Source organism: Malus domestica, chromosome 08 (assembly GCF_042453785.1).
Source record: "Malus domestica chromosome 08, GDT2T_hap1".
NCBI lineage: Eukaryota > Viridiplantae > Streptophyta > Magnoliopsida > Rosales > Rosaceae > Malus > Malus domestica.
This window is the reverse complement of record NC_091668.1, coordinates 9,805,422-9,833,303: the sequence shown is the minus strand read 5'-3', so window position 1 is coordinate 9,833,303 and position 27,882 is coordinate 9,805,422. Positions and strand designations below refer to the sequence as shown.

Sequence of the window (27,882 nt, the reverse complement as noted above, 5' to 3'; positions counted from 1 at the left end):
GGCCTTCCTCCTTGTTGTAGTACAACTCCAATACCACAACATGAGGCATCACACTCTAATTCAAAAGGCTTGGAGAAATCTGGTAGTGCCAACACCTGTGGAGAAACCATAGCTGTTTTAAGCTTGTCAAATGCTTGTTGAGTTTCAGCATCCTAATGAAATCCATCCTTCCTTGTCAACTGGTATAAGGGCTGGCAAATCTTGCCAAAGCGTGGTACAAATTTTCTATAGTAGCCGTTTAAGCCTAGAAACCCCCCGAGTTCTTTGACGTTTCTTGGTGCAGGCCAACTTTGTGTAGCTTCAATTTTTCGAGGGTCAGGTGCCACTCATTCCTTAGAGACAATGTGACCTAAGTACTCAACTCTATTTTGTCCAAATGAGCATTTAGATTTCTTCAGGATGAGTTGATTGGCCTGTAATATCTCAAATACAATTTGCAAGTGGGCTAAATGGGATTCCTAGGTCCGACTATAAACCAAAATGTCATCAAAGAAGACTAACACACATTTTCTCAAATGAGGTTTGAATAAAGCATTCATTAAACCTTGAAATGTGGCAGGAGCGTTTGTAAGCCCAAAAGGCATAACTAAGAACTCATAGTGTCATTCATGAGTCATAAATGCAGTTTTTTCAATGTCCCCAGGTTGCATTAAGATCTGATGATATCTAGATTGTAAGTCTAGCTTATAGAAATAGAATGACCCATGCAACTCATCCAACAGATCATCAATAAGGGGTATGGGATATTTATCCTTAATAGTGAGGGCATTAAGCTCCCTATAGTCAATGCATATTCTCCAAGTGCCTTCTTTCTTTTTCACTAATAACACAGGGAAAGAAAATGGACTATGGCTTGGCCTTATGAAACCTGCCTCCAGTAACTCCTGAACTGCCTTTTCTATTTCTGTTTTTTGCAATGGACCATAGTGGTATGGTCGGATGTTTAGGGGTTTGTCACCTTGCACCAAAGGAATATGGTGATCATGGTCTCTCGGTGGGGGAAGCTTGGTATGCAAGACAAAGAGTGCCTCAAACTTACACAAGAGTTGCTGCAACTCCTGCAACTGCACTGAATTTAAGTAACAGGATTCTAGTTTCTCTTCTTCCATGGAATACAAAAGTAACCCCAAGTTAGAGTTAACTAGCTCCTTATCCAATTGGTGCAGCGAGACTTCTTGAATGATTGAGGCATCTGAAGAATTGTGGGATAACTTATAGGTTTGGTGGTCCTTAGTGAACTCCATAGTGAGTAGTTGGAAATCCCATAACACATGGCTCATTGTGGAAAGCCATTGCACCCTTAAAACTACATCACAACTCCTCAGAGACAAGGAATACGAATATGTAAGACAATGATACCCTGCAAGAGACAATTCCACAGCCTTGCAACAACCAAAACTTGTAACTTTGCCTCTATCAGCTATCATGACCTGAAAAGCCTTGGTAGTTTCTGCTTGCCATCCCCATTGTTTAAGCAATTTGGAATCAACAAAGTTGTGTGAACTACCCGAGTCAAGTAAAATTTTCACAGGGTGACCATTAATCTAACCAAGCACTTTCATAGTGTGTGTTGTAGAGCCTCCATCAGTGCCATAAAAAGCACGTTCACTAAGCTCCATGTGCTGCAACTCAGGGTGACCGGCCTCTATATTGTCTTCCACAACTTTAGAATCCATCACATCCATCATCAATAGTTGCTTAAGACCACACTTATGTCCCATTACCCATTTATCATAGCAAAACCAGCATTCCCCTCGCGCCCTCTTCCTTTGGATCTCCTCCGGGGTTAGCTTTTTAATAGCAAGATTGCTAGTGTGTGGCACAGTATGGGAGGAAGGTGGAACAATGGTTGAAAAGGGTTTAGAAGCTGTATAGTTTCGAGATGAGACCGATTTTAGCTCTATAAGCTTGGTATCAAGTTGCACCGCAATGGCAATAGCCTTATGGACATTTGCCGGTTTTAACAGTTTGACATCATAGCGAAGTTCCTTTTTCAACCCCCCTAAAAAGCAACTTCATAACAGAATAGGGCTAATCTCAGGTGATCTATTAGCTAAGCGGCGAAATTCAGCGATATAATCACGAAGAGTACCTAGCCCGCGAAGTTTGAAGAGAGCCTCGGCATTATCGTCGAAAGCAGAGGGTTCAAACTCACGACAAAGGGCTTTTGTAAACTCCAGCCAAGTGGGGGTGGTGGTGATGCAGTCCATCCAACGGAACCAGTGATGTTGATGCACAAAACCGGATCGTCTTGGAACAACGTAAATCCGACCGTGAATCTGCAAGTAATGTAAATGACACAAGAGTTATCGTGGTTCACCCCAAGGTTTGGGCTACGTCCACACTGATTGTATTATGTTTCTCTGTTGAAGAGGGAGAGAGAGCTTAGAGCTTAGGGGGTGTGAGGAAGCTTTGAGAGGGGGTGAGAGGCTTCAGAAATGGCCTCTGAGGGTGAGAGTGAGGCCTCCCCTAGAATGAGGGTAGGAGTCCCCTTTTATAGAATAAGGGGCTCCTCCTCTATTACATATTTGCCCCTTCCTTTATCCCATAATTACATTTAAGTCCCCTGAGTATTTGTACGAGATCTAAATACGAGGCCCTAAATATGGTATAAACAGTAGTCCCCCAAGTCTTCAGTCAAGAGAGTCTTTTGGCTGGAGACTTGAAATTCAGTCCATGTGTGGGCCGAAGTAACTAGATGTCGTCTAGAACTAATGCTTGATATGAGGTGGTGCCCAATCTGAAATGATGCTCAACTAGAAGTAGCACATGTTGCGAGGCCGCTTGTGTTGCCTTGGTTGGCTCAGCTTATGGCGTTGAAGGTGAGGGAGTCCCTTTTATAGAATAAGGGCTCTCTCCTCAATACATAAGTGATGGGCTAGAGTTGATGCTCGCAGTGAGACAGTTGCTCAGTAGGCGGCGATGCTCTCTAATGGTGGTGAGGGAGTCCCTTTTATAGAATAAGGGCTCGCTCCTCAATACATAAATCATGGGTGATCTTTCAATGAAAGTGAGGGAGTCCCTTTTATAGAATAAGGGTTCGCTCCTTAATACATAGATAATGGGCTAGAGTCCCCCAAGTATTTTTCATGAGGCCCAGTTGAGGCCCAATATATGGTACATAATGTAGTCCCCCAAGTCTTCGGTCAATAGAGTCTGTTGGCTGGAGACTTCAAATTGAATCCATGTATGGGCCGAAGTGGCGGTTGTTCGGAGGCGGTATTTGTATACCCTGCACTGAAGCTTTGTAGGTGAAGCTTTGCAAGTGAAGCTTTGAAGCTAGAGCTCTGTAAATGAAGTCTTTGAAGCTAGAGCTCTTGTAAATGAAGCTTTTGAAGCTAGAGCTTTTGTAAATGAAGCTTTTGATGCTAGAGCTCTGTAAATGAAGTCTTTGAAGCTAGAGCTCTTGTAGATGAAGCTTTTGAAGCTAGAGCTCTGTAAATGAAGTCTTTGAAGCTAGAGCTCTTGTGAATGAAGCTTTTGAAGCTAGAGCTTTGTAAATGAAGTCTTTGAAGCGGATTTGACATGAGTGATGCTCATGCATGTTTATGTTGATTGACATGAGTGATGCTCATGGATGTTGTCATGAGTGATGCTCATGAATGTTAACATGAGTGATGCTCATGAATGTTGACATGAATGATGGTCATGAATGTTTATGTATGATTATCATGAGTGATGCTCATGAATGTCTATGTATGAATGACATGAGTAATGCTCATGTATAATTTGGAGTACTTGGCGTACTTTTGATCGCCTGGTTGGAGCTATTTTGGGCTTATGGGTTTTCGCCCTCTACACAACATTCCAGCCCATTTACTTTGGGCTTTGCCCTTTTTTTTTTTTTTTTTTTTTTTTTTTTTTTTTTTTTTTTACCCTCTGATGGGGTTTATACATATTACCCTCTGATGGAGTTTATACAAATGTTTCCAAAATAAAAGGAAAATAAATTACATCATTCTGATGGGGTATTTATTCCTTGTTTTTTGCAGTGTCTCCATGTGCATCCCTTTTGCTTTCCTCTTTTTTGCTTTCCGAAATATTCTCCCAACAACATGATCTTTTTCTTTTCTTTTCTTTCTTTTTCTTTCTTTTTCTTTTCTTTTCTTTTCTTTCTTTTTCTTTTCTTTTTCTTTCTTTTTCTTTTCTTTTTCTTTCTTTTTCTTTCTTTTTCTTTTCTTTTTCTTTTCTTTCTTTTCTTTTTCTTTTCTTTTTCTTCTCTGTCCACCCATGTTGCTTTGCAAGGTATCTTTTGATTTTCTTGATTTCTTTCCAATGCGTCTTTGTCTCTCCACCTCCACTCTCTTTGGCAGACTTGCTATTGCTTTTGCTTTCCCATGTGCTCTCGCAGACAATGGGTTGAGAGAATACTGTTGTAAAGCTATCTTTTGCTTTTTTCTCTAGAATGACAGCCTGGTCATTACTTTTGCTTTCTCTTAAATCAGGGCCCAATGTTTGGTGACGCTCCGCCGCCCGTCCGGATATCCGCCACTGCCATTAACGCGTCCGCCGAATCTTTGAACCACAGAGAGCCTCTTCATCATTTTCTTCTTACACCATTTACTCAAACATCTTTGAGAAGCTTATCCTGAGCCAAAGCAGCAATCCATTGCTTGATAGCACTATTATCAATGTTTAGAATCAACCTCTGGTGGTCTAGAAATGCAACCCTTGGTAACAGTGTCGATACCTCCGACTGTAATGTCGTAACGCCGCATTCAAGCTCTAAAATATATTGCAACCTTCTCACTCTCGACCTCTGTGCTGATTGCCAGTTTGCCAAAATCCTTTTGACCCTCTTGGGCTCGATTTTCGACTGCTGCTGGTCTAGATGAACCATCAATGGCTTCTTGTTATTATTATTGTCCTTCTTAATATTGTTTTCGTCATTATTGCTGTTCTGGTGGGACGGCGTAGATGGGCTGGAAGACGAGACGGTAGGCGGCACGGTCACCGACATGTCGTTCTCTTCAAAACCCAACTCCGACACCGATATACGTGGAACTCATAGGGAAATCACCAGAGCCTATCCGCCAACCTCTCCAAGATCTAATCTTTCCTGACATCATCCTCTTCCGGCGCTCTATCATGCTCGATATACGTGGAGCGGATCCGGCCCACCGACCTGACATGGTCCTGCACCTCCGTCGGTTTCTCCGTCTTTTACACTCTTCTGCAGATCTAGAACCCTTCGAACCACGAAGGTCATCGTCGTCGAAGAACATGGACATAAGCTGCTCGTCGTCTAGCCTGCCGAAGTCGAGGTTGTTGGTCGATCCGTGATGATGCATCATAGTGGCGGTGGGGTTCTGGCATTCCTCGTCAAGTATCAGCGGGGACTCTAAGAAGGCAATGGAGTCGCTAGCCGACCTCTGGTGTGCCCAGCGCCTGGCGGATGAGAAGTCGAAGAACTCGTCGATCCGGATCTGGGTCGCGGATCAACGGCTGCAACAGGAGAGCAGCTGGGTTGTCTGAGAGCAGCTGGAGAAAGGTACCCAATGTCGGGAGAGCAGCTGCGTTTTCGAAACTCAGAAATGGAGATCTAAGAGTGAGATGCCAAGAGAAAAAAGAGAGATCGAGTTCAGCTTCCATGGAGCGTGCGAGGCGGCTGACAAACTGGGCTTTCGTGAAGCGTTTGGTCTCGAAGGCGAAACATTACAGCCACTCACGGCTGAGACCATCGAAACAGCCATCTCTTCAATTGAAAGATATGAAGAGATTACCAAAATTTTTGGAAATTAAATCGGGGCTTGGAATTTGGAGAGAGAGAAGTAATGACACCTGACGGATGCGATATCTATCAGAGAGAAATGAGAGCGAGAGATTTGGATCTTTTTGTTTCTGGGTTTTTTCTGAAAAAGCTTTTGGTTGTTGTTGGATTTTTGCAGATTCCCGGTGGTGGTGAAAAAATGAAAGAGAACCGACATAGTTTTTTGTATCGTTTCCCACAGACGGCGCCAAATGTTGATGCACAAAACCGGATCGTCTTGGAACAGCGTAAATCCGACCGTGAATCTGCAAGTAATGTAAATGACACAAGAGTTATCGTGGTTCACCCCAAGGTTTGGGCTACGTCCACACTGATTGTATTATGTTTCTCTGTTGAAGAGGGAGAGAGAGCTTAGAGCTTAGGGGGTGTGAGGAAGCTTTGAGAGGGGGTGAGAGGCTTCAGAAATGGCCTCTGAGGGTGAGAGTGAGGCCTCCCCTAGAATGAGGGTAGGAGTCCCCTTTTATAGAATAAGGGGCTCCTCCTCTATTACATATTTGCCCCTTCCTTTATCCCATAATTACATTTAAGTCCCCTGAGTATTTGTACGAGATCTAAATACGAGGCCCTAAATATGGTATAAACAAGTGAAAAAGCTCATATTCAAAATGAAATGAGGCAGTGAGAACACGTTGAGCATCCGGGATCCTATAGAAGGAGAAGAACTGTTCGGCTTTGTAAATCCAAGCAAGGATATCATCACCGTCAGTGAATCTGGGAGAGTCGAGGCGTTGTTGCCACGACAGCCTTGGATTTGGAGGGCCAGGGTGAGGCGATGGTGGGATCTGAGCCAGCTTATGAAGAACAGGCGGATTTGAAGGAGGTGGGATGGATGAACCTTCACCCTCACGACGAAATGTGAGTTCATAGGTGAGCTCTCGGCGGAACTGCTCAAAATACGCCGGAAGGTGAGCATCGAGTTGGGCTGGAAGCTTAGCATCAAAAGCAAAGTTCACCGCCTCACGGATAATCGACGGAAATTCAGATTCAAAAGCAGCAAAGCGGGCATCCATGGTGGAACGAGTGGTGGGTTTGGGACGGGGCATACACGGATGGGAAAATCCAGGAACGGAGGGTGATACCAATGTTACGACCCAACTGGCGCCGGAGAATCAACCATAACCGGTAGCTATGAAAATGAGAGAAGGTGATAGGATAGAGAGAGAACCAAAAGAGAAATATAAACTGATTTTTTCCAAAAGTTTTCATTACAATAAATTCGGGAGCATGTATATCCCACATGCTTGCAATTCCCCAATACAAAAGTGCCACCTGGACAATGACTGACAATTACTGAAACCTTCTACTAAGTATTGGCCCATTACAATCGAACCCCATACTTTTAACCCCTTACAATTATGCCTTTTAACTACCTTACACTTTAGTTCTCACTACTATTAACTAAAAGCTCACTGTGACTAAGGCAATCACGATTAGTTCATAACAGCCCAAATCAATATTCGTATTAGACCAACAACCAGATCTAACCATAATTCCTTCTAATTTCTCACAGTGGACATTTTTCTATGAAATTTTACACAATAATCCCCAAAAGAAGCTTGCACACAATTAAACCTAATTCACGATCGGGTTCGCGGGGAGTTCTAGTTTTCTGACGGTGAGATCAGCAACTGTCCGAAATGGCGCCGGATAGAGATTCGAAAAGGAGGTGGAGAAGAGGAAGAAGAAGACGAGGCGAGAGAAGCGGAAGCTGAGGAAGAGGCTGATGAGGCAGCAGAGGCCGTGGAGTAGTAGCCAAAACACCATTGCCAGAGACTTGCCGTCTGATGTGGAGTCCAACGGCGCCGATCCCCTGAAGGTGTTGCTCCGTCGGGTGAGGTAGCTCTGGTGCAAAGCTGAGAGCTTCATAATCTCTCTCTGTCTCTCTCAAATCCTAGAGAGGGAAAGCTGAGCTAAGAATTGGAGAGGTGGGCTTGTTTGTTGTGTGGTCCCTGGAGCTAAGAATTGGAGGGAATGGGTGGGTTTGCAGGGAAGATGGGTGCAGGGAAGAGAAGGGAGGGAGAATGAGGGAAGGGTCGGGAGCCTAGCTTTTTTTTTATAATTTTTTTAATATTCATGTGGGCTCTATATTGACACGTGGCATCCAGTCATTGTCTACGTGGACGCCACATCATCAATTAACGGCAGAGTTAAAAGTTTGACTAACGGATGTATGAGACTATCCCAAAATTAACACTTTAGGTATGACTCTGGGACGAAAAAAACTTCATGTACCAAATATTGAAAACCATGAAACTTGATAGTAGTAAACTGAGATTTACCCAAGATAAAAATAATCACTAAAGTTACCATGTAAATTTCCAATGGTAATAAATATGGCCATTGTTTTAGGGGTGTGTTATCCACACACCCTATTTTACTTTTCACACACCCCTTGATAATTTATGTTCGTTGATCTTCTTCAATTCATTTGATCCGATGACCGAAAATTAAAAAGGTGTGTGAGAAGTAAAATAGGGTGTGTGAATATCACACCCCATATTTTATCCATTAATGTCAGCTTTCTGATGATGGGATCACGGAGGCTTGATCAAAAGTCAAGCCCTATTTTTGTGTTTTAATTGTAAGATGTTACAAATTCAAAATGTGAAAATCACATAGCAAGGAAAAAGACGGTATCAAACCGACCATAGAAACAGATTTTTTATTTCATTGACAAAGAATAAAAAAACATTATAAAATAATCAAGACGGCTATACGTTACCAAAGTACTATATATGTATCTTGCTATATTTTTTTTTACTGAGTTACAAAAAGTGCATTTATAAAGAATTAATCCTTAAACAAATTAGAAAAACCTAAGACTTCAAATAACAACATACCCTAAATAACCATCCCCTTCCAAGATTTTTATTTTTTTAATATAAGAGGACGATGATCCTTGTTTACAAAATCATTTAAATACAAAGGTATCATTGTATTTGTATCTCCTTTCTGATCTTGATGCCAAACAAGGTAAGGTTACCATGTAAATTTCCAATAGTACTGAATATTGGACCAGCTATATTGTCATTTCTGGCTTGCTCGGTAATTCGACAATGTCTTAAAGCATTTCTACCCATGCTAAACTGACATGGCTAGATTCCAAATCCAACCCAAAATACACGGAAAAGGATCCTAGAGATCTTGTGATTGTGATCGTTAATCGTATATCGTACGATCAGAAATAGTTAGGTACTATTTATATTTAATTTTAAATTTTAAATTTTAAATTTTGTAATAATTTATCACCGCACGATATACGAGGAACAGTCACGATCACAAAATTTTTAGAATCTCTGAAAAAAGGACCCAACGAAGATCCTTTTCCAAAATACACGTCCAAGCATTTTGGCAAAGCCATGATGGAGTCTTGGCAGCAATGATTTCGATTCTGGGTCTAAGTCCAAATCTATGGAGTTAATATTCATAATGGATGGCGCGGTATAACTATTGCAACATATGCTAAATTAATCTCATCCGTTGAATAATTGTTATGACATTAACTATTCACAATGGTTGATAGTGGTAAAAAGAATAAAGACAATTTACTATTTAAGTGAATAGTAACTGCCAAGTCCACTCCTAAAGCCAAATCTATCAAATGGATGGAAATGCTCTAAAGGACTCAATAATTATATTATTGGACCCAGCTATACACACACACACACATACATAATATTATTGGACCCAGCTATACACACACACACACACACATACATACATATCTAAATAACCTGGTTCATCATTTTGATATCCTTATAAATAGTATATACATTTTCATAGTGCTTGCAAGTTAGCAACTGCAAAGTGCAGAGACCATAAAAGTCAGAGGATAAAATGGCGAAAATAGCCTTGGGAACCACGTGCGAGGCTGCTCTTCGAAGTCTGGAGAGCCCTTGTGGTTGAGTTTATCACTACCTTCCTCTTCGTCTTTGCTGGTGTTGGATCAGCCATGGCTACTGGTAATTTACATATAAACCACATGAGTGGTTGATCAAGAGAATTTTTTAAATATCTGGTATTTAAGTTGGTACTTTACGTGTCATAATACAATACAAATAGAGGAAAACGAAAAAGTATATTTTCTGTTCACTTACTATGGCACATGAAATACCAACTCGAATACTGGCTACTTAGAAAAATCTACCGTTGATTAATGAATCAAATTACAACGAAAAGTTCATCATCATATCATGGACAAGTATCCAAGATCACAATTTCTTTGTCGCCTACTACATGATTACTAGTCATGTAATGTTTTTTTAACAAGCACAGATAGATATATTTCATTAACATAAATCGAACAAATACAAGAGGTGATATATATATAGATGTGTTATCCCTTACTTTAAAGGTTTCCTCTCTCTCTCTCTCTCTCTCTCTCTCTCTCTCTCTCTCTCTCTCTCTCTCTCTCTCTATATATATATATATATAGATGTGTTATCCCTTACTTTAAAGGTTTCCTCTCTCTCTCTCTCTCTCTCTCTCTCTCTCTCTCTCTCTCTCTCTCTCTCTCTCTCTCTCTCTCTCTCTCTATATATATATATATATATATTCTCCAGTAACAAATTTCTTGATCTGTAAAGAAATTCGCATAGTTATAGAGATAAAAACCCTTACATGACTACCATAATTTTGTTTATATTATATATGCATAGTAACTGTCTGAGGAGAAATTTTTCCTGTCTGAGCTGTGTAATTTGGTGGGGCAGATAAGCTAGAAGGAGATGCACTAGTGGCGTTGTTTGCCGTAGCTGTGACACATGCACTAGTCGTGGCCGTGATGATATCTGGCGGTCACCTTAACCCTGCCGTCACGCTTGGCCTCCTGTGTGGCGGTCACATTACCCTGTTTCGATCTGTACTCTATTGGATCGATCAATTGTTAGCAGCTGCCGCAGCTTGTTACCTTTTAGAGTACCTCAGTGGCGGATTGGTGAGTTTAGAATTTTTCATCCACGCTAAGTAGAAGTTAATTTTTTGTTATTTAAATCTAATCCAAGTTCAAATATCATTTATATTGTCATGTTACATATCACATAATTTAATTGTTATTTTTCTTTGCAGCCTACTCCAATTCATTCACTTGCAAGTGGGGTGGGCTACTTACAAGGTGTGATATGGGAGATTGTCCTCACATTCGGCTTGGTATTCACAGTCTATGCTACAATAGTCGACAAGAGTGGATCTCTTTATGGATTGGGCCCTACGCTAACTAGGTTTGTTGTCGGGGCCAATATCCTAGCTGGCGGAGCCTTCTCAGGTGCTTCAATGAATCCAGCTAGGTCCTTTGGTCCTGCTTTGGTAGGCTGGAACTGGACTGACCACTGGGTTTACTGGGTTGGTCCTCTCATTGGTGGTGGACTTGCTGGGTTCATTTATGAAAATTTCTTCATTATCGAACAAACTCATCTCCCAATTCCCACAGTGGAAGATGCTTTGTTAGGTTAATTTGCAGCTCTGCTTCTTATGTAACTGAAAAGTTCAACCCCAAAGCTATTATATATATTTTGATTTTTCCTATTCATGCCTGCATACGACTAATCGTAAGTTAACATTATTCTCAAGCTAATGTAGAAAAATTCAAATCTCTCTCTCCTTTCTTTTTGGACCAAGCTTAAGCTTCACAAACCCCCTTGTCCATTCTGGCCCTACCCATGTCACTGTGGAGTAGCGGGAAAAAAATAGAGTTGGGAATGTAACGATGAATGTTCATATCATAACATATTGTTGGAATCATTACAAATGGAATATAATTTAGGAAATTTTAACGAAAAACTCTAGATACTGTTCACTTTAACGAAAAATTATATTTTTATACTAAAAAATCAATTCTAATACTATTCACTTTACCCTTAATTTTGTCCTTATAGTTAAAACTCAAAATTTTCAAGCCATATTCATTAGTTTTCCTTTTAATTTAGGTACACAAAATTGTGACAATATTAATTGCATAAAGCATCATTCCTACTAAATGATCACACTAATAAATAATCAACATAATGGTCATAGAAACCGATACAATGAAATTGTCAGCCCAATTTCATAAATACCAATATGTCATACATGCAAATATGTCATATGCGCGTTTGTGCAAACTATTTTGAGCTACCAACTTTTACTTCATACATACCAATATGTGCGATCATAGATTTATAGCCCTAATTGAAATATGAAATTATGAATTGTTCTTCAAATATATTCTACTATCAAATTATTTAAATTCAACATTCTACATGCATGCAACAAAAATAAACTAAGTTACGTAACTAATCCAAAAGAAAAAAAAAATAGTTACAAGCCAAAGTTTCAAAATAAATTAAGTTACAAACCAAAAGCAAAAAGAAAAGCTTAAAGTTCATGAAGATTGTTGGCCCCTTCGGCCCCTTGATCTTGTTGATGGTTGTGGTTGCTCCCTTACCATGCTTATTGTTGTTGATTGTTGACCCCTTCCCCTTCTTGTTCGTACTCCTCATAAAGAGGAAACAACTAAAGAGAATTCATATCTATTCATAAAAGAGAATTCATATTTATTCTTTTTACACTATGTTTGGATGAAGAAATTTAAGATTACTAAGGAATTTTAAAATGACGGTAATTAAAATGACAGGATTTTATTTTCTAGAATTTGTGAATTTTCTTTTTTGGTTAACCTAAAAGAAAAATGTAATTGAATATGGAATTTGTTATTTTTAAACTCTCAGTCATAGAAATTGGAAAATGACACCTATTTACATGGAATTTAAACTTGGGAATTGAAGGTCCCAAATTCCAAGTTTTTTTTCCACACAGAAATTCTAAATTTCTATGTTTATGAATCCAAACAAAGGAATTGGTGCATGTCAATTTATAAATTTATGACTTTTACCCAAATTTCAAGTTTATTTCCCTCATCCAAACATAGTGTAACTAATGTCCATACGACATAAACAACACAAACATGTGAAAGCAAAATGAAACACATGCTATATCCTTGCAAGAAGCACAAATTTCTTAACAACGAAGATACAATACTAACCTTAAAAAGTCTCAATTCAAACCGAGGACCGATCTCCTTAAGCTCAATTCAAGGCCAACTTCACCTTATACAAAGACCTCCTAGTATCAATTGGAGCAGACCGAATACACTTGTCAATTACAGCGGGTAATGGAGTGGTGCAGTCGGTGCAGTTGGTGCTATTAATCTCAGGCTTGAAGAAGACGTATTAAAATATCCAAGACAAATTAGCAGAGAAAAGGATTGAAGAAAACCAATTAAATCATTAAAGACAAATTAGAAAGTTGAAAAGTAAATATAAAGAAGCAAAAAATTGTGGAGAAAACAAGATATAAAATCTACACCTTTATAATTTCTATAGTTACTGCTGCATACCATTGTGTGATGAAGTTTTTGAGTTTTGGTAAAGAAGAGTAACCTACAAATGGACAAAACAATGAAACATACATGATTAAATATCTCAAATCTGTGTAAATTAAAGCACATAATTCAACCACGGTGCTCCTAAAGAGAGTACAACACAAACTTTAAAACCATACTAATAATATAGAACTTAATTGTGACTTCTCCGTGGAATGGAAGTAAACAAAAATGGAGAAACACAACACATTTGAGAGGAGCAACGCATTACAAAAAGCAGGTTTGTCTGCACAACATATATACCTATCGGGAACCTACGGGCAAGAAAATTATTCACATCTCTACATTTACTTCAGTTTAACATCAAAAAATTCCAAAACAACCAGAAAGTATAGTCGCCAATTGAAATTTTTAAAAGTCTTTAAGCTGCCTAACAAAAACAAAACATAACAAATCATAGAAAATCATAGTCAAACTCCTAAATCGAAAAAAAAAATTCATAAACCCTAACCTAATGGTAAACATAAATATAGAAATTCAATTAGGGCTGGAATCAAGAACATCCAATCCAAAACATGAACAAATTTCACAAACCCTAATCTAGAATTTGAACCTTAAATTAAATTTCAAACCATAAATTAATTCCAAACTTTACCTGATTTGGGGGAGAATTGGTGCACAGTGCACTGGATGAAGAAAACTCTTAGACTTTAAGTGTCTGATAAAGAGAATCGCATGAGAAAGAGAATCATGAGAGAGAGAGAGAGAGAGAGAGAGAGAGAGAGAGAGAGAGAGAGAGAGAGAGAGAGAGAGAGAAGTGGCTCTGTGTAGTGAAGGAAGGCTCCACAGTCGGAGACAGTAGTAATAGCATGGTGTGGTGGTAGGCTAGTGACTGGCTGGAGTTGAGCTTCAAATTCGAGATAGAGATGAGAGGCTTGATGGCTGAGGGAGGGAGGTTGGCTTCAATTGAAATGAAAGGTATGAAAGAACAATGGAGAGAGAAGGATGGAGAACCCTAATAATGAATGGACAGCACAAATCAATTTGAAACAATCTCATGGTTGAAATTAACTCTAACTATAATTAATATATATATATATATATATAATAAATTAATAATATATATTTTCGGTTTGGTATGGGATTCTCGTAATATTAAGGAGATAATCTTAAATCCTGTACCGAAATTTCAGGATCAATTTAGGATAGCATCCCAAAAATTTCAAGAATTTCGGTTTGGGACATTTTTTATTTGGGATCAATATTTTTTTGGTTCAGTTCAGTTCGAGATTTTCGAGAATTTTTTCCACCCCTACATGCTGGACACGTGATGGAGCTACAAGTGATTGTCTGTTGGACAAGTTCACTGAACACTAACTGTCCAAGAAGGTTAAATGTTTGGAAGCTTACCAAATGGTAAGTGTTACAAAGCTTGTGGTTGTAGTATATATGCAAATAGTTCTTAGACCTGAGGCATCACATGTATCTTATATTTGTAGATAAGAACATAAATTTCACCTTAAGACCCTCAGTGAGATTGCCTAGCTCGATAGTGTGATAGTCAGGTTCATATGTATAAGTGTGAAGGTCATTCATTCCTCAATTATTCAGTTGACTCTCATTAAATTAGGAGTATTTGTGTAATTTGTCAACATAGCCACATTATGCATCACAGTGTAACATACCAAGAATTTTTCTAATAGAATTCTATCATTCTCTATCAAATTATTTTCCTCTACAGCAATAATATAATATTCACGATCGTATGTATTTCAATCACTTCACACAACCACAACACTTTTATAAAAAAATTACCAAAACTCACACTGTTTTTTTTTTTTTTGTTTTTTTTGTTTTTTTGTTTTTTTTGTTTGTTTGTTATTACAAGCACTTTACAACTAGAATTTACCAATCAAACAACTGCTTTATTGTACAACAGTTTATTATGACAACACAATAAAAACACATTTTAAAACAGCATAACAGTACCAAACTAATCCTAAGTGGGTGATGAGATTGGCATGAAGGCTCCATGAAATCCATATGGAACTCTACAGGACAATGTAATTTTGGCAACAGGCTCATTGGAAAACTTCTTTGTCTCGATCACATAAACCTAAAAGGAAAATATATTAAATTATACTAACTAGTTAGCACTTCAACGCATATAAGTGTGAATCAATCTAAACAAAATAACAAATTTTCTCAAAACAAGAATTCAAATATTATTATATACTGATCGACTTACTTGAGATATGTTAGTATCTTCATTGTGAACAAAAGTGATAAGCCATCCATCATCTTCTTCAAAACCCCCTTGTTTTGGGACAAAAGAAGCTCCAGTGCAAAAGCTGTTCTCCTCAAACATGTGAGTTTCCACCTTTATTGCCTCTTCTAATTGGCCTTCACTTCTCTAGTAATCCATGAAATAAAATAATAAAGAATGTTAGTTACATATTCATGCATAAAATTGCAGGAGAAAAATTATAATGAAAACATGTCCAGGCCTAATTGATTATACCAAAGAAACATCAGCTGGTTCTTCAAAGTGTAGCTTGGCTAGACCATTATATTTGAGCATGCCTGAGAGACATACCGCCATGGATAACCATTAATGGTCTGAGAAAGAGCAATTTAATTAGAGAGTGGAGTTAAGTTATTGTTTGGGAAAGATTAACCCTAATTACCTGAGGCAGAGCTTGCGCCGGAATCAACCACTTGGGCGTAGCCATATCTATTTTTAACGCCGGAGAAAGCTCCATTGATCGTGGGAAAATCCATACAAAACCTTTTTCCAGTGAGATATCTCTCACTGACTTCCCCACTTTGCATGTTTAATCTCCATTCATAAGCATGAGAAAATAAGTTTCCATCGTCGACTGATGAGATAGTATCATGATCATTTTCTTTACTTGGACTTGTAGGCTTAAAATTTCTTGGTAACCACCCAAATTGAGTCGATGCCATGTCAGGTCCTGGTATAATTGAGTCCAGAGCTTTACAACCCCACACTACAACCTGCTCATCCAACAAACAAAAATTAGATACCAAATGCGGTTTGGCTTACAAGTTAATTAGAAGTCTACTGATTATTACGAGCAAAGCTTTAGACTCACAAAAATGACTCATTTGCTGATAGACATTCTAATATAAGTGGTCTCACATACAATGGAACGACCCACCTCTATTAAACAGCATTTCAACAAATGCATCTCAGTTTTATGTACACAAATAGTAATTACTGGATTATTATTCCTCCAAAATACTGAAATTTCAAATAAAATTGCCAATTTGTTTAAGTTACCTCATCACCATCTTCAAAACTATTGATTATGTGAAATGTGCAATTGGGTTCAACTTTAAACCAGCGGATTGAATCTGCATCGCCGTAGCGTGGCATCACACCGATTCGTGCATATCCTTCATGATTGTACTCTAATAATCTGCATATCAAAACCAGCACATTAAGCAATATACATAAAACATTGCATGCATGTTTTCATGGGGATATAATCAGAATGTGTAGGGTGGAACTATGAAGGATGCATCGCTTACGGGCGTCCGTTAACGAGTCTGTTTATGTCAAAAGTTAGAGGAAAATCCATGAGTACATTATACCTGCAAGCAAAGTATGCATGATTTTGAGTTAATTAAGTGGCAAAAGTTTGCTTAGAGATTAACCAAAAATTATTACCGCTTGCTTGAATACCTCTCTGTGATCCCTAATTCATGGAAAAAGCTGCTCCTGCTGAGTTTGAGATCTACTTTGTGAATTAGCTCCTTTCCATCAGCTGAGCAAGGGGGAAATATGTGACACATCAAAATTTCTAATGTCTACTTTGTTATTTTGAAGTACTAGATTATTTCTAAATGATATTTATGAAATGTGCAATGCTAACCGTACACACGCATTCACAATTTTTAAAGTAAGTGAGTCTTACATACAGTGATAGATTTATGCCTGTTAGACTATCTCTAATGGTTGGGCTAAAAGCCAAATATTTTAGCCTGGAAAATTTAGCTTTTAGCCCAGAAACAGTTTTTCTGCTCCAATCGTTCTAGCCTAAAATTTTAGCTGGGGATTATTAAAGAATGAACTTAGGCTTTTTTTTTTGTAAAAATTAATTTTTTTTTAAATAAATATGTAGACTATCGTAAATTAATTTTATGAACATTTTAATCTAAAAAAATTTAAATTCCGATAAATATTGAAAAATTTAAATTCCGATTTCTGGGCTAAATTTTGGGGATAATCTGGCCTTGGTTTAGTATTTAGCATTTAGCATTTAGCCCAAAATTTCCCTTTGGGTTGGATTGGGTTTGAGGAGAAATTTTGGAAGGTAATTTGGCTTTTAGCCCACCATTGAAGTTGGTCTTAGAGAGTGTAAGCAAGACAATACCTGAAATTATTCCAATTTCCATATATGGTTTTACTGCGTCAAATCCGTGAATGACTAGCTCCTCTGAGCCGGGAGCTCTCTGGAACATTGAAAAGAAAACAAAAGAGAACCAAGTATGTGACGATACGTACCAATAATTAGTATATAATTTAAAGTGAAAATTAAGGGCTATAGAGAGCACTAAATGTATACGTTTCTTCATTTTAATCCTTAACAAAGATTGAAATTCTATTAAGATCTTGTGTTGGATTATATATCGTTATAGTCCCTTGATTATATTTCTACATCTTCATAAATATTGAACTTCATATTTGTTTGTTTTTAAATTCTTAATTGGTGCAAGTGGCCCTTTATCATAGTGTTGGAGAGGAGTGTTACCATTGCACCATAGTATGGGTTCGAACTATGTTAGCTTCTAATCTAACATCTAATCTAACAAATCTTTTTTTAAAAAAAAAAAAAAAATCTTAATTGGTTTATTCTGCTGCACAATTTTTGGCATTGATTATTGGTTGATTTTCTCAAACACTAAACATACCTTCCAAAAACAATATCAGTAATACATCAAAAACTTAAAAAATATATAAATTCAAAATATTCAATATCATCATCCAAAACATGGAGAAAATAAAAATACCAAAATTAAATAATGTACATAATCAAATGCACTTAAATCATAGTACCTAATCGTAATACCTAGCCTAATGCACCTAAATATGTGATTATAGCACTACTAGAAAATGTGCTATAGGGCACCGTTTTGAGGACATCCTTCTTCATCAGTGGCTTTGTAAATTGGACTGTCACCATTGTCAAAATTTGGTGTCTTTAACCTAACACCGATTATGGTGGGTTTAACCTTTGTAAACACCACTCATTAGTGTCAAACTATAAAAATTTTAACACCAAAGATTTTTTACATGTTTTTTCAACTTTGGGACGTTTTTTTATTTCCTTTTCAGTCTTCTTCTCTTTTTTTTCTGTCAAAGATAATTTTTTTTTTCATTTAATAATCCTATTCTACAGTACTTTCACCCCGCCCATATAAATACAAAGTTAGACAAACCTAATTTTCAAGAAGAAAGAGCTCCAAACGAAGGGCCAAGAGCAAGACAAGCTTCAGATGGAGTTGAAGAAGCTGAAGGAGTTCAAACTCGTCGAGTCGATGAAGTCTGAGATCGGATTTGAGATTCTGAGGAAGCACCATCGTCTTCACTGTTCCTCAGATCAATGCTATAAGAAGGTAGTTGTTTTATATTTTTCCTATTTCGCAATGAAGTTTTCCTCTTTTTTTTTTTGTTTAATTTCTCAGATTTATCGATATTTTTTGGGATTCCACAGTATTTTTTTTTATGACTTTGGAGCAAATTGTGTAAAATTTGTAGTTTAGGGATTTTTGGAGGCAAAAGGGTTTAGATGGTTAAGGGGTTTGTTTTTTACCTTTGATGCCTTGTGATCGATCAACTGGAATTTCAAAATTGGATAGTCTATATTTTTGTTAGCTAGTTGTAGAGTTGTATGATAAGCTTGGATGTATTTGAGCTGATCTCAGTTAAATTTATACTTAATTATGCCCTCTAATTTTTTAAGTGTTGAAAACCTGAGAGACACAGAATTCATACCCCTCGGTTATTTTTACTTTTGTCTTTAATTGTGGTAGGAACTGGGCATGGTGTGGGAGCTGCATTAAATATTCACGAGGGAACTCAAGGTTTTAGCTTTCGATTTGGTAATATGACTCCGTTGCAGAAGGGCATGATTGTTAGATGAACCTGGCTATTATGAAGACCATACCTTTGGCATTCAGATTGAGGTATGCGCCCCCACTCCCCCTCCCTCTCGCACATTATTTGTTGCTCAACAATGTTAGGCAATCTCATTTATCTTCCACTCTTGTTCATAATATTCCACATGTTCATCTTTATACAGAATCTCCTTGTTTTGAAAGAAGTCGACACGCCAAATCGTTTTGGAGGAATTGGCTACCTGGGATTTGAAAAACTCGCATTTGTCCCGATTCAGGAATGCATTTGGTTACCTAGTAGTTCAACTGGTTACGAGCGTGACCTTTTTCAGCGACTGCTTAAACAATACATTGGTGCTGGAATATCAAATTTATCTTAACAAATTTATCTTATTACTTAGTTTTCAGAGCCCCCAAGTCTATCTATATTCACCAAGTCCATCTCTATTTCTAGTGCCTAGTTTCCAAAGGCGAAGTTGAGCCAGGTTGGGAACTCTAGGAACTCTCTCCTTCTCTCTTTACCCTTTGTTTTATTTCTCAAGGAAGTTGATTGGGTTGAACAAAAAGGAATAAAAAGAAATGAGAACAAATTGAAATTTGTTGGTGCTTGTGTTGATGTTGAATTTGTAATATATTAAGACCCAAAAATTAAATAAATGATTCACTTTGATGTAAATTGATAACATCAAGCCACTAGTTCAAAACAGTGAGTTTTACCTTTAGAATGTTTTTGGGATGTCATAATTGATAACCATATCCATTGATTGAAAATTTATCTACTCGCAAGTATATCACTTGTGAAATGTTGAGACTCATAAATTTATCTACTGAAAAGTTGATGTACTTGCCACATTAGTTTTCAGTTTTTCGTGTGGAATGTTAGAGACTCATACTCGCAAGCATATGCTTTTTATGCAGGTTGTCGGAAACAATAAAACTGTAAGGGCATATATACTTCTATGTATATTTTAGTCATTTGATCCATGTGCTTATGTGTTTGCAGGTAGAGATAGCAATTACTGAGGCTCAAGCATTACGAGGAGCATGTCACAATTAAAAAACATGTTTGGAGGTGTTCAAGAAAATGTGAAGTCATTTTAAGTGGCAATTTCCTTCAAATTTGGTTCCTGTTTCGTACTTTGACGAATAGTTTCTTAGTTTTTTAGTATAGCTCATTGTTTTTAGACCTGATTTCTTGAATATGTGATTAGTTATGGAAGATTACAGCAAACATGCAATTCTATGTAGTCTATTAACTAACTAACTAAATAACTATAACTATATATATTTGGGTGCCCAGATTAATGGGCCCTTAAAAAAAACATATTACAACATGGCCACCGATATATAAAAATTATATAATATTTCAAAGGTGTAACTATTCATTATGCCACTGTTATCTTATTGGTGGTGATTGTAACAATAGAGATTTCTATATAGGTCATGGACTTCTATTTAGTGGTTGTTTGGTGGCAATTGAGGTTTGCCACCAGTGTCAGTGTCCATTCTTGATAATAGACACCACCTTAAGCCAAAATTCTAATAGTGTAGTATCTATTTGAAAGCAGCTAAATCTTACTACCTACTTGAGTGCACCATATACCTATTTGAATAAACCTAAATCATAACTTATGCATCTAAATAACCATATCTAGTTAATACATTTTTTTAGTTTATAAAAAGTTCTCATGATCGAAAAAAATGATCGCATGAAAATTTAAACATGACCCTCTTAACTTTAGAAAATGAATTACAAATTGCTAGTGAGGTGAAATTTGAATAAGAATAAAAACACTACAACAAAATATCATATACAACCTAAAAATAAGCTATAGCAAATTTTATATGAACCCATATAACCTTTGTCTACACAACTTACTCTTTACATCTATATTATTTTTTATTAAAAAATTAATATCTCTTTAAATCCGAATTTACTACCTAAACTATCAACACAAATCCAATTGAAAATGTAAATTCTTCTACACACGGTACTCATTTAGAAAATAAAATCCCAAATTCAATAATTTGGTGAAGTTGCTACTTGTTTATAGGAATGAAAGCTTTTTGGAATTCGATTTCTGTGGACAAGTTGAATATTTGGTGAAGTTTCTACTTGTTTATGAATCTTCCATATACTAATAATAATATTTTTTTTAGTTTCCCTTCGGATTATATGGCTTGAACTTGACATACTGCTATGAAAATCTTTAAGCCTCCATCCTCATCTACTCAATCCCATTGTTACTACACTTCTCCATATCTAGTATAGAACAAAAAAGAGAAAACATGAAGAAGAAAATAATAATATTCCCTTTATAATATTTGCTGAAACCGCATGAAAGGATGAGAAAGACGTGGAACGTGGAATTATAATATTTGTTAAAAATGCATGAAAGAGTTGGCGCAAGTAGTATTTACCTAAACCTTCGAGGAAACCAAATTGGCAGGGGAAACCAAACTGTATGAAAGGATGTGGGAAACATGGAAGTTGAACTATAATATTTGCCTAAACCTTCCAAGAAACCCAATTGGCTGGGGAGGCTTCACCACCATCTACATTGCGAGACCGGCCAGAAACTCATCTTCTCAGCTTCTAGCGTTGCTAGCCTTTACTTGAAACGTATAAACCTATATTCTCAACTCTAAACAATTGAAATCAAATAAAAAACTGCGCACTCCCTGATTAGAACCCTTAAGAGGCCCTAATAGTTTGGACTTGAATACATTGAAAAAAGACATACAACCTCGGCAAGAACTAGAGCCAGCCAGCCTTGAAGGCAGCCGGATAAGGCGGCCGCATAGGGGGCCTCAATTTTTTTTTGTATATATGATGTAGATATGATATAAATTAATAAGAGTAAGGCATAATAATTACCAAATGAGTTGCTAGTGTGGTTCAACCGTGCAAATAGAATGTGTAATGTTTCTAGGTGTTTGTAGTTCGAAACCTGGTGATATTGATATAATAATTAATTAATAATTAGAAATTATTCACCCAAAAAAGAAACTATATGAATGTATAACGTATTATAGTGCCTAAGAACTCGAGGGTCCATTTTCAGTGGCTCACCTTGGGCCCCTAAAATCTCAAGGTCGGCCCTGGCAAGAACAATTTTATGCGGAATGTATGACTCATGCTTCTTTAGGTTCTTTAAACTTGCGTAGCATAGCTACCGAGATCAGTGCAGTAAAAAATTTGCATAAATCGATTCATGCCTTAGTTAGAGGTTTCAAAACTCCAAAACCACCTTCTATCGATAAAATAAAATATGCGTGATGGTAGTGGTTAATTATTGAGTGTGAGTTTATTAACAAATTTTAGTTTTATTGTTACTTCCATCTTGTACTTGATGGTATATGCAATAAAAAAAAGTCAATTCATGCTTAAAGTTTAAATTAGGTGTAGAAAGAAGTTATAATAGGTTCAAATAAAATTGCACATAAGCTATAATGATGATGTCTATGATTGTTAACAGAAAAAAACAAAATCGGTTTTCAATACAAACATCCATAAAAGGGTATATAATTGGAAGAATAAAATAGAAACCAACAAATATATATATATATATATATATATGTGTGTGTGTGTGTGTGTGTGTGTGTGTGTGTGTGTAGATATACCTTAGCGTGGCTGGTAAAAGGTCTGTTCCAAGCTCCAGAGAAATCCCAGTTGCCTAAAGTTTCTAATGTAATGATGTCAATCTCTTGAGGTATGTGATTTTCTGCTACGGAATAGAACTTCCCCGAATGCTCGAAAACATTGGTGTTGCTATAATACTTGTTCACTTTGCCAAACCTCAACTGGAAAAAGCATCACGAACTAATAAGAGGAAACTTATAATTATCGGGGTTATAAATTATGTACTTTAAGTTGATAGATGTGAAAAACCCTAATAATGTATATGAAAGAGATATATGAAGGTGCTGGTTCCGAAATAAACTACGTTAATAAGTTAACATGCCTACCAAATTGAGGAGGTAAGCGGCCAAAATAGCCGGCGAGTCCCCGCCTATGGCGGGAAGAAAAGATGGCTTGTTTCGTTGTTTTTCAAGCTTGAACGTTTCCGTTTCAACGTGTCTGTTGTTGTACCGGACAGTCCAGCCTCCATCATTGACGTCGCCGTCCCTACTAAAATATAAAGCATGTAGCATACCTTCTCCTTCAACCCATATGTGACTTGACCTTCCAAACACAGATCTTGTCGATTTAAATCCTCCAAATAGAGGGTTTGGCCCTACATAATATATATAACTTGAAAATTTGACACAAAAACAAATATAAATTGAAAATAAAACGCCATACATCCACATGCACAAAATAATTCAAACAACTGAGTGGTCACCAATTAGTTCTGAATCCCCAGTTGTTTTTAGTGCTGAAGTTGTAGGGAGCATCTAGTAATATAATTCCTTTCTGATTTGTAAATCATATTGGTAGCAAAGTTTTTCTTCTAGCGAAAATACAATTTTGACCAGTATTGTGTTGAACTGATAATTAACACAATAATGTATAATTCCAAATAAAGAAACGTTACGAAAAAAACTCCTATTTGAAAACTTAGTTTTTTTTTTTTCTCCAAATGAAAACTTAGTTGGTTTAGTATAAATATAATACCAAGCTTAACTAGTCAGCCGAGTTCATTCGTTAGACTTTGTTTGAGAAGTTCATGAGTTCAAATCTCATCAACACCGTGATAAAAAATCTTCCAAACTTAGCTTTATGTGCATGTATATTAACCTTAGTCCTACTCTCCTAAGGTTCTTATTTTGAGGATAGATGAGAACTAAATGCATATTAGCCACAAGATTATATTAGTTTATATGCAATGGCTTCAAATATTTAACAACTTAATTAATAAAGCAAAATGAGAAAATGGGTTTTTAATGATTCATGGATTTTAAGTTGGTTTTGCTTTATTAAGTTGTGAAATATTTTAAGCATTTTAATCTAAGCTAATATAATCTTGTGGTCAATATGCATTTAGTCCTCATAGGTTCTCAAAATAAGAACCTTAAGAGAGCAGGACAGGTATTAACCTTTGCTACATTGTGTACACATAATTAAATGTATAAAACCAAAAAAAATCTAAGCAAGCGTTAAATATTAAGTTGACGTACGGCAGAATTTTGTTATAGGTTAATGTTTTCCTTGAGAACAGGACTGGCACTGACCATTTCTTATGTAGACACCCTCTGGAAAATCATCTGGGATTTTCCCTCTGATGCTGCTGGTGACAGCAACTACTCCTCCCAACTCATCAACCGGCCTGAAGTTGCTCTACATTTATCAACAAAGAATGTTACAAACTAATTAAATTGAAATTTTGGACAGCATTAATTTGTGAGAAACTAGTTATTGTAGTGCCTGAAAGTGAGTAAGCTACCTGAGATGGAAGATACTCTTGATCGACGAATTCGAACATTGAATCTACCAAGAAGTCCAACACTTTGTCAGAAGTGCTCTTGAAAGTTTTGGAGACATCTATTTGCATGGGAATGACTTGTTCCATTTTTCCCATCATAAATGGCTGAATCTTGTTCTACATATAGTTGATCAAGTCGGGTATAAGAACCGTTTACTGAAAATTATACCCTTGAAATTTACTTTTCTTTCACTTGCTAAACCCCCATGATAAATTGTTCTAACAAAAACTCAATGACTAAATTACAACTAAAGCAATATCCATAATTAAGCTAGACTTAACAAAAACTCAATGGCTAGGCTACAGCTAAAGCAATATCCATAATTAAGTTTGACTTTGTAGTCTTTTTTATATGAAATCTTAATCATATCTTTTTCACAAATTTAATTCAGTTCAAATAACACGCATATGAAACAAAATTCTCATTTGTTAAATATTACTGAGTTTACAATATGAAATATGCAAAAAAAAAAAAAGAAATTGTATGTCTAAAAGATCCCTAATATCAAAACGTGTCAGAGGTTCTAAAAGATGCTAGACGCCTAGGCATCTTGACATGGCCTAGGCTGGTAGGGTCATGCACCTATGCATCTAGGCAGGGGCTTATGCAGTTTTTTCTTTAATTTTAATTAAATTTATTATATAACATATAAATAAATGTCTACTTGTACTTAAAAATTATATAATTATATTGGAGTTTTTAAATTGCAATATGACATATACATTATAAAGCATTAGAACATGAAAACATGAGAAACAAGCATATCATGATTGCTTTTCCAAGTATTCAACAAGTCTTTACAATTTATTGAAAAATAATATGCAAAATGAAAATTATCTATTTTCTGTCTAACTAAGAGTCAAGAACTAAGCGGGGGATTGCAGGGTTCAGGCTAGCTAGTGGGTGCCTAGGCAGTCCAAGGGCTATTTTTTAATTTTCAATTGCCTAGGAATTAATCGGGATGATGGCCAACTGACTAGCACCTAGGCGGGACCTAGGTTGCACTAGGCGGAGATTTTTAGAAGTGAATGTGCCTAAATATGTAATAATACATGCAAACTAATTTACCTGCAAAATAGAAGAATGTTGTTTGATTGCACACACCATATAATAATAACAAAATGTACCTAATATATGTAGTAATACATGCAAAATAATGAGTGCTGTTAAACCCATCCCATTGACCTATTTCCCCACCCACTTGTTAATGAAAATTTTAATGACATATTTATCCTTTTATCAAAAGACTTTTAAACCCCTATGTGGTCCTACGTAGTAATCAACACTACTATTTTTGTAACGGCCACGATTGAGTGGATTTGATTGTACGGCTGGCGAAATAAGAGAGGGGGGAAAAGAGAAAACGTGGTGACCTGCCACTAACAAGTAATCACCTCCCATCGTTCTCGGCGACACCGATCTGCAAAAGTGGATATTGGTAAGGCCTGAATTTAAGGCAGGTGTGAGGGGTTTGGGTGTCAACTGGGGCTGGATTCGACAAGATGCACTCAAGCTTAAGAAAGGCAGCATCAAAGCACCAGCTCATGATTTTCCCTAAAATGCTTCCATCTTTCCAACACCAAGAAGCTCACAACCTCATTGAAAGTCATTGGTAGGTTGTTTTGAATCCAAAGTTTTAGAGAACCAACAACCTGCATGGAAAAGGCAAACCACCAACTAGACCACAATAGCCGGACCCTGACCCACCACCCAAATCCAAAGTTTCATTGAAAGTCATGTGTTGGTGCGGCTAGAGTATAATGAAGGTGCGGTGATGTGATTAAGGATGGACATCGAGGTTTTTTTTTTAAATATATTAAAGGTTATTTTAGGAATAATAGTGGGTGGGAAAACAGCATTTTAATTTTTTAAAATTTTATAGTGGGTGAAATAATAATGTGGATGGGAAAATAAGACAATGAGATGAGTCTAGTAGCATTCAAAATAATTTACTTAAAATATAGGTACACTAATCTTTTCAAAAAAAAAAAAAAGGTACATTGATATTCGAAAAATAAAACAAAACATACTAGACACATATTTTAAAGAAAAAAGAAGCATGGTATTTTTATTAAATCAATAGGGTACATTAGTCTGAAAATTTATTGTTGAATAAAAAACGTTTTGAATTTCCATTCCTACATCAATTAAAATTTCAAAGCCATTACACACGTTACAAACAAATAAACAAGCTTTCCATTTTAATTTTGATATCAACATAAAATGCTATAATGACTTAATTGAGGGTAATTTGGGGAATCCGAAAAATATTAAATATTATACACAATCTTGATTGGGTAATTCGCTTAGGTGAAGCCCAATCATTAGGTTTTTGTTATAAAAATATATTATTGTAGGTTTTATGTAAAAAAAAAAATGAATTTAAAGGGGTAAAATCACATTTTCAGTATTAATAACAAGGCACCTCTAATAACAAAACATGCCTAATATATGTAAATACGTGAAAAATAATTTATCTGCAAAATAAAAGAATGTTTTTAGTTAATTAATTATGAGAACTGTCATTAGCATTTCAAAAATCTCATTCTACATTCCTCACAAGTGTATTTTTCTTTCTAATTATAGAAAGTTTAGAGCAAATGAGATTTTTGGAGTCTAAATAACAATTTTCTTGATTAAAAACTAATTAATTACCTACATTTTGCATAAAAAAAATAATAAGAAAATGTGCCTAATACATATATACATGCAAAATAATTGGTTGTCAACAAATAAAAGAAATGTAATAGTTGATCCTAAAAAATACTTTGTTTAAATTTTGGGTTCTATTTGGATATTTAAAACGACATGGGTTTTTGTGAAGGAAATAAGTGTTGTAAGGGCTTCTCTAGAGAACCCAAATGTTTATAAGACACACACACACACATATGCATTTGAACAATTGAATGAGATCAAGTACACTAGTCACCATGAAAGCTGAGGAGAGGGTGCTCTTCAAGTGATAAAGATTTTCAGAGGCAGAAGACTTCTTCTGAAGAGAAGAGCAGTTCAGTTGAAATGGAATACATGAAGCCATATCTCTCTTTCTGCGTCCTTATCTCTAAGAGCCACGGCTTACAACTATATACATACATACATATATAATATATCGAATAGATTCCCTAATGTCTTTGGTTTGGTCCTATTAGCAAGTACATACAAAGCAAACAAGTACATACATAGC

General features: G+C 36.5%; 2 protein-coding genes, 1 long non-coding RNA gene and 1 pseudogene across 7 annotated transcripts; 2 read left to right on the top strand and 2 right to left on the bottom strand.

The window, feature by feature from the left end:
- Positions 1-602: 602 nt before the first annotated feature.
- On the bottom strand, positions 603-4,960 carry LOC139198018 (uncharacterized). Its single transcript, XM_070826250.1, has 4 exons — positions 4,571-4,960; positions 2,093-2,279; positions 1,550-2,002; positions 603-1,450 (listed from the first exon to the last, which is right to left on the bottom strand). Exons 1-4 carry the CDS (start codon positions 4,958-4,960, stop codon positions 603-605), a joined length of 1,878 nt encoding a protein of 625 aa, XP_070682351.1.
- Positions 4,961-9,509: 4,549 nt separating this feature from the next.
- Positions 9,510-11,221, top strand: LOC103428819 (aquaporin TIP4-1-like; annotated as a pseudogene).
- Positions 11,222-14,976: 3,755 nt separating this feature from the next.
- LOC103441165 (carotenoid 9,10(9',10')-cleavage dioxygenase 1-like) lies at positions 14,977-27,760 on the bottom strand. 4 transcript variants are annotated; one of them, XM_070827129.1, is made up of 13 exons: positions 27,628-27,760; positions 24,659-24,814; positions 24,447-24,552; positions 23,241-23,509; positions 22,896-23,075; positions 17,528-17,606; positions 16,837-16,918; positions 16,683-16,745; positions 16,432-16,570; positions 15,815-16,145; positions 15,649-15,710; positions 15,376-15,540; positions 14,977-15,243 (listed from the first exon to the last, which is right to left on the bottom strand). In XM_070827129.1, the coding sequence occupies exons 1-13, from the start codon at positions 27,733-27,735 to the stop codon at positions 15,127-15,129; spliced, it is 1,857 nt and encodes a 618-aa protein (XP_070683230.1). In that variant the 5' UTR covers positions 27,736-27,760; the 3' UTR covers positions 14,977-15,126. The 4 variants fall into 4 exon arrangements, 3 of the variants coding, with proteins under 3 accessions (XP_070683230.1, XP_070683232.1, XP_070683231.1); XM_070827131.1 differs by lacking the exon at positions 27,628-27,760 and adding an exon at positions 26,072-26,255; XM_070827130.1 differs by lacking the exon at positions 27,628-27,760 and adding an exon at positions 26,093-26,255.
- Positions 18,601-20,502, top strand: LOC139198422 (uncharacterized). 2 transcript variants are annotated; one of them, XR_011583883.1, is made up of 4 exons: positions 18,601-18,770; positions 19,188-19,340; positions 19,457-19,756; positions 20,275-20,502. It is a non-coding gene; the product is annotated as an uncharacterized lncRNA (long non-coding RNA). The 2 variants fall into 2 exon arrangements; XR_011583882.1 differs by having other exon boundaries at positions 19,457-20,502.
- Positions 27,761-27,882: the final 122 nt, after the last annotated feature.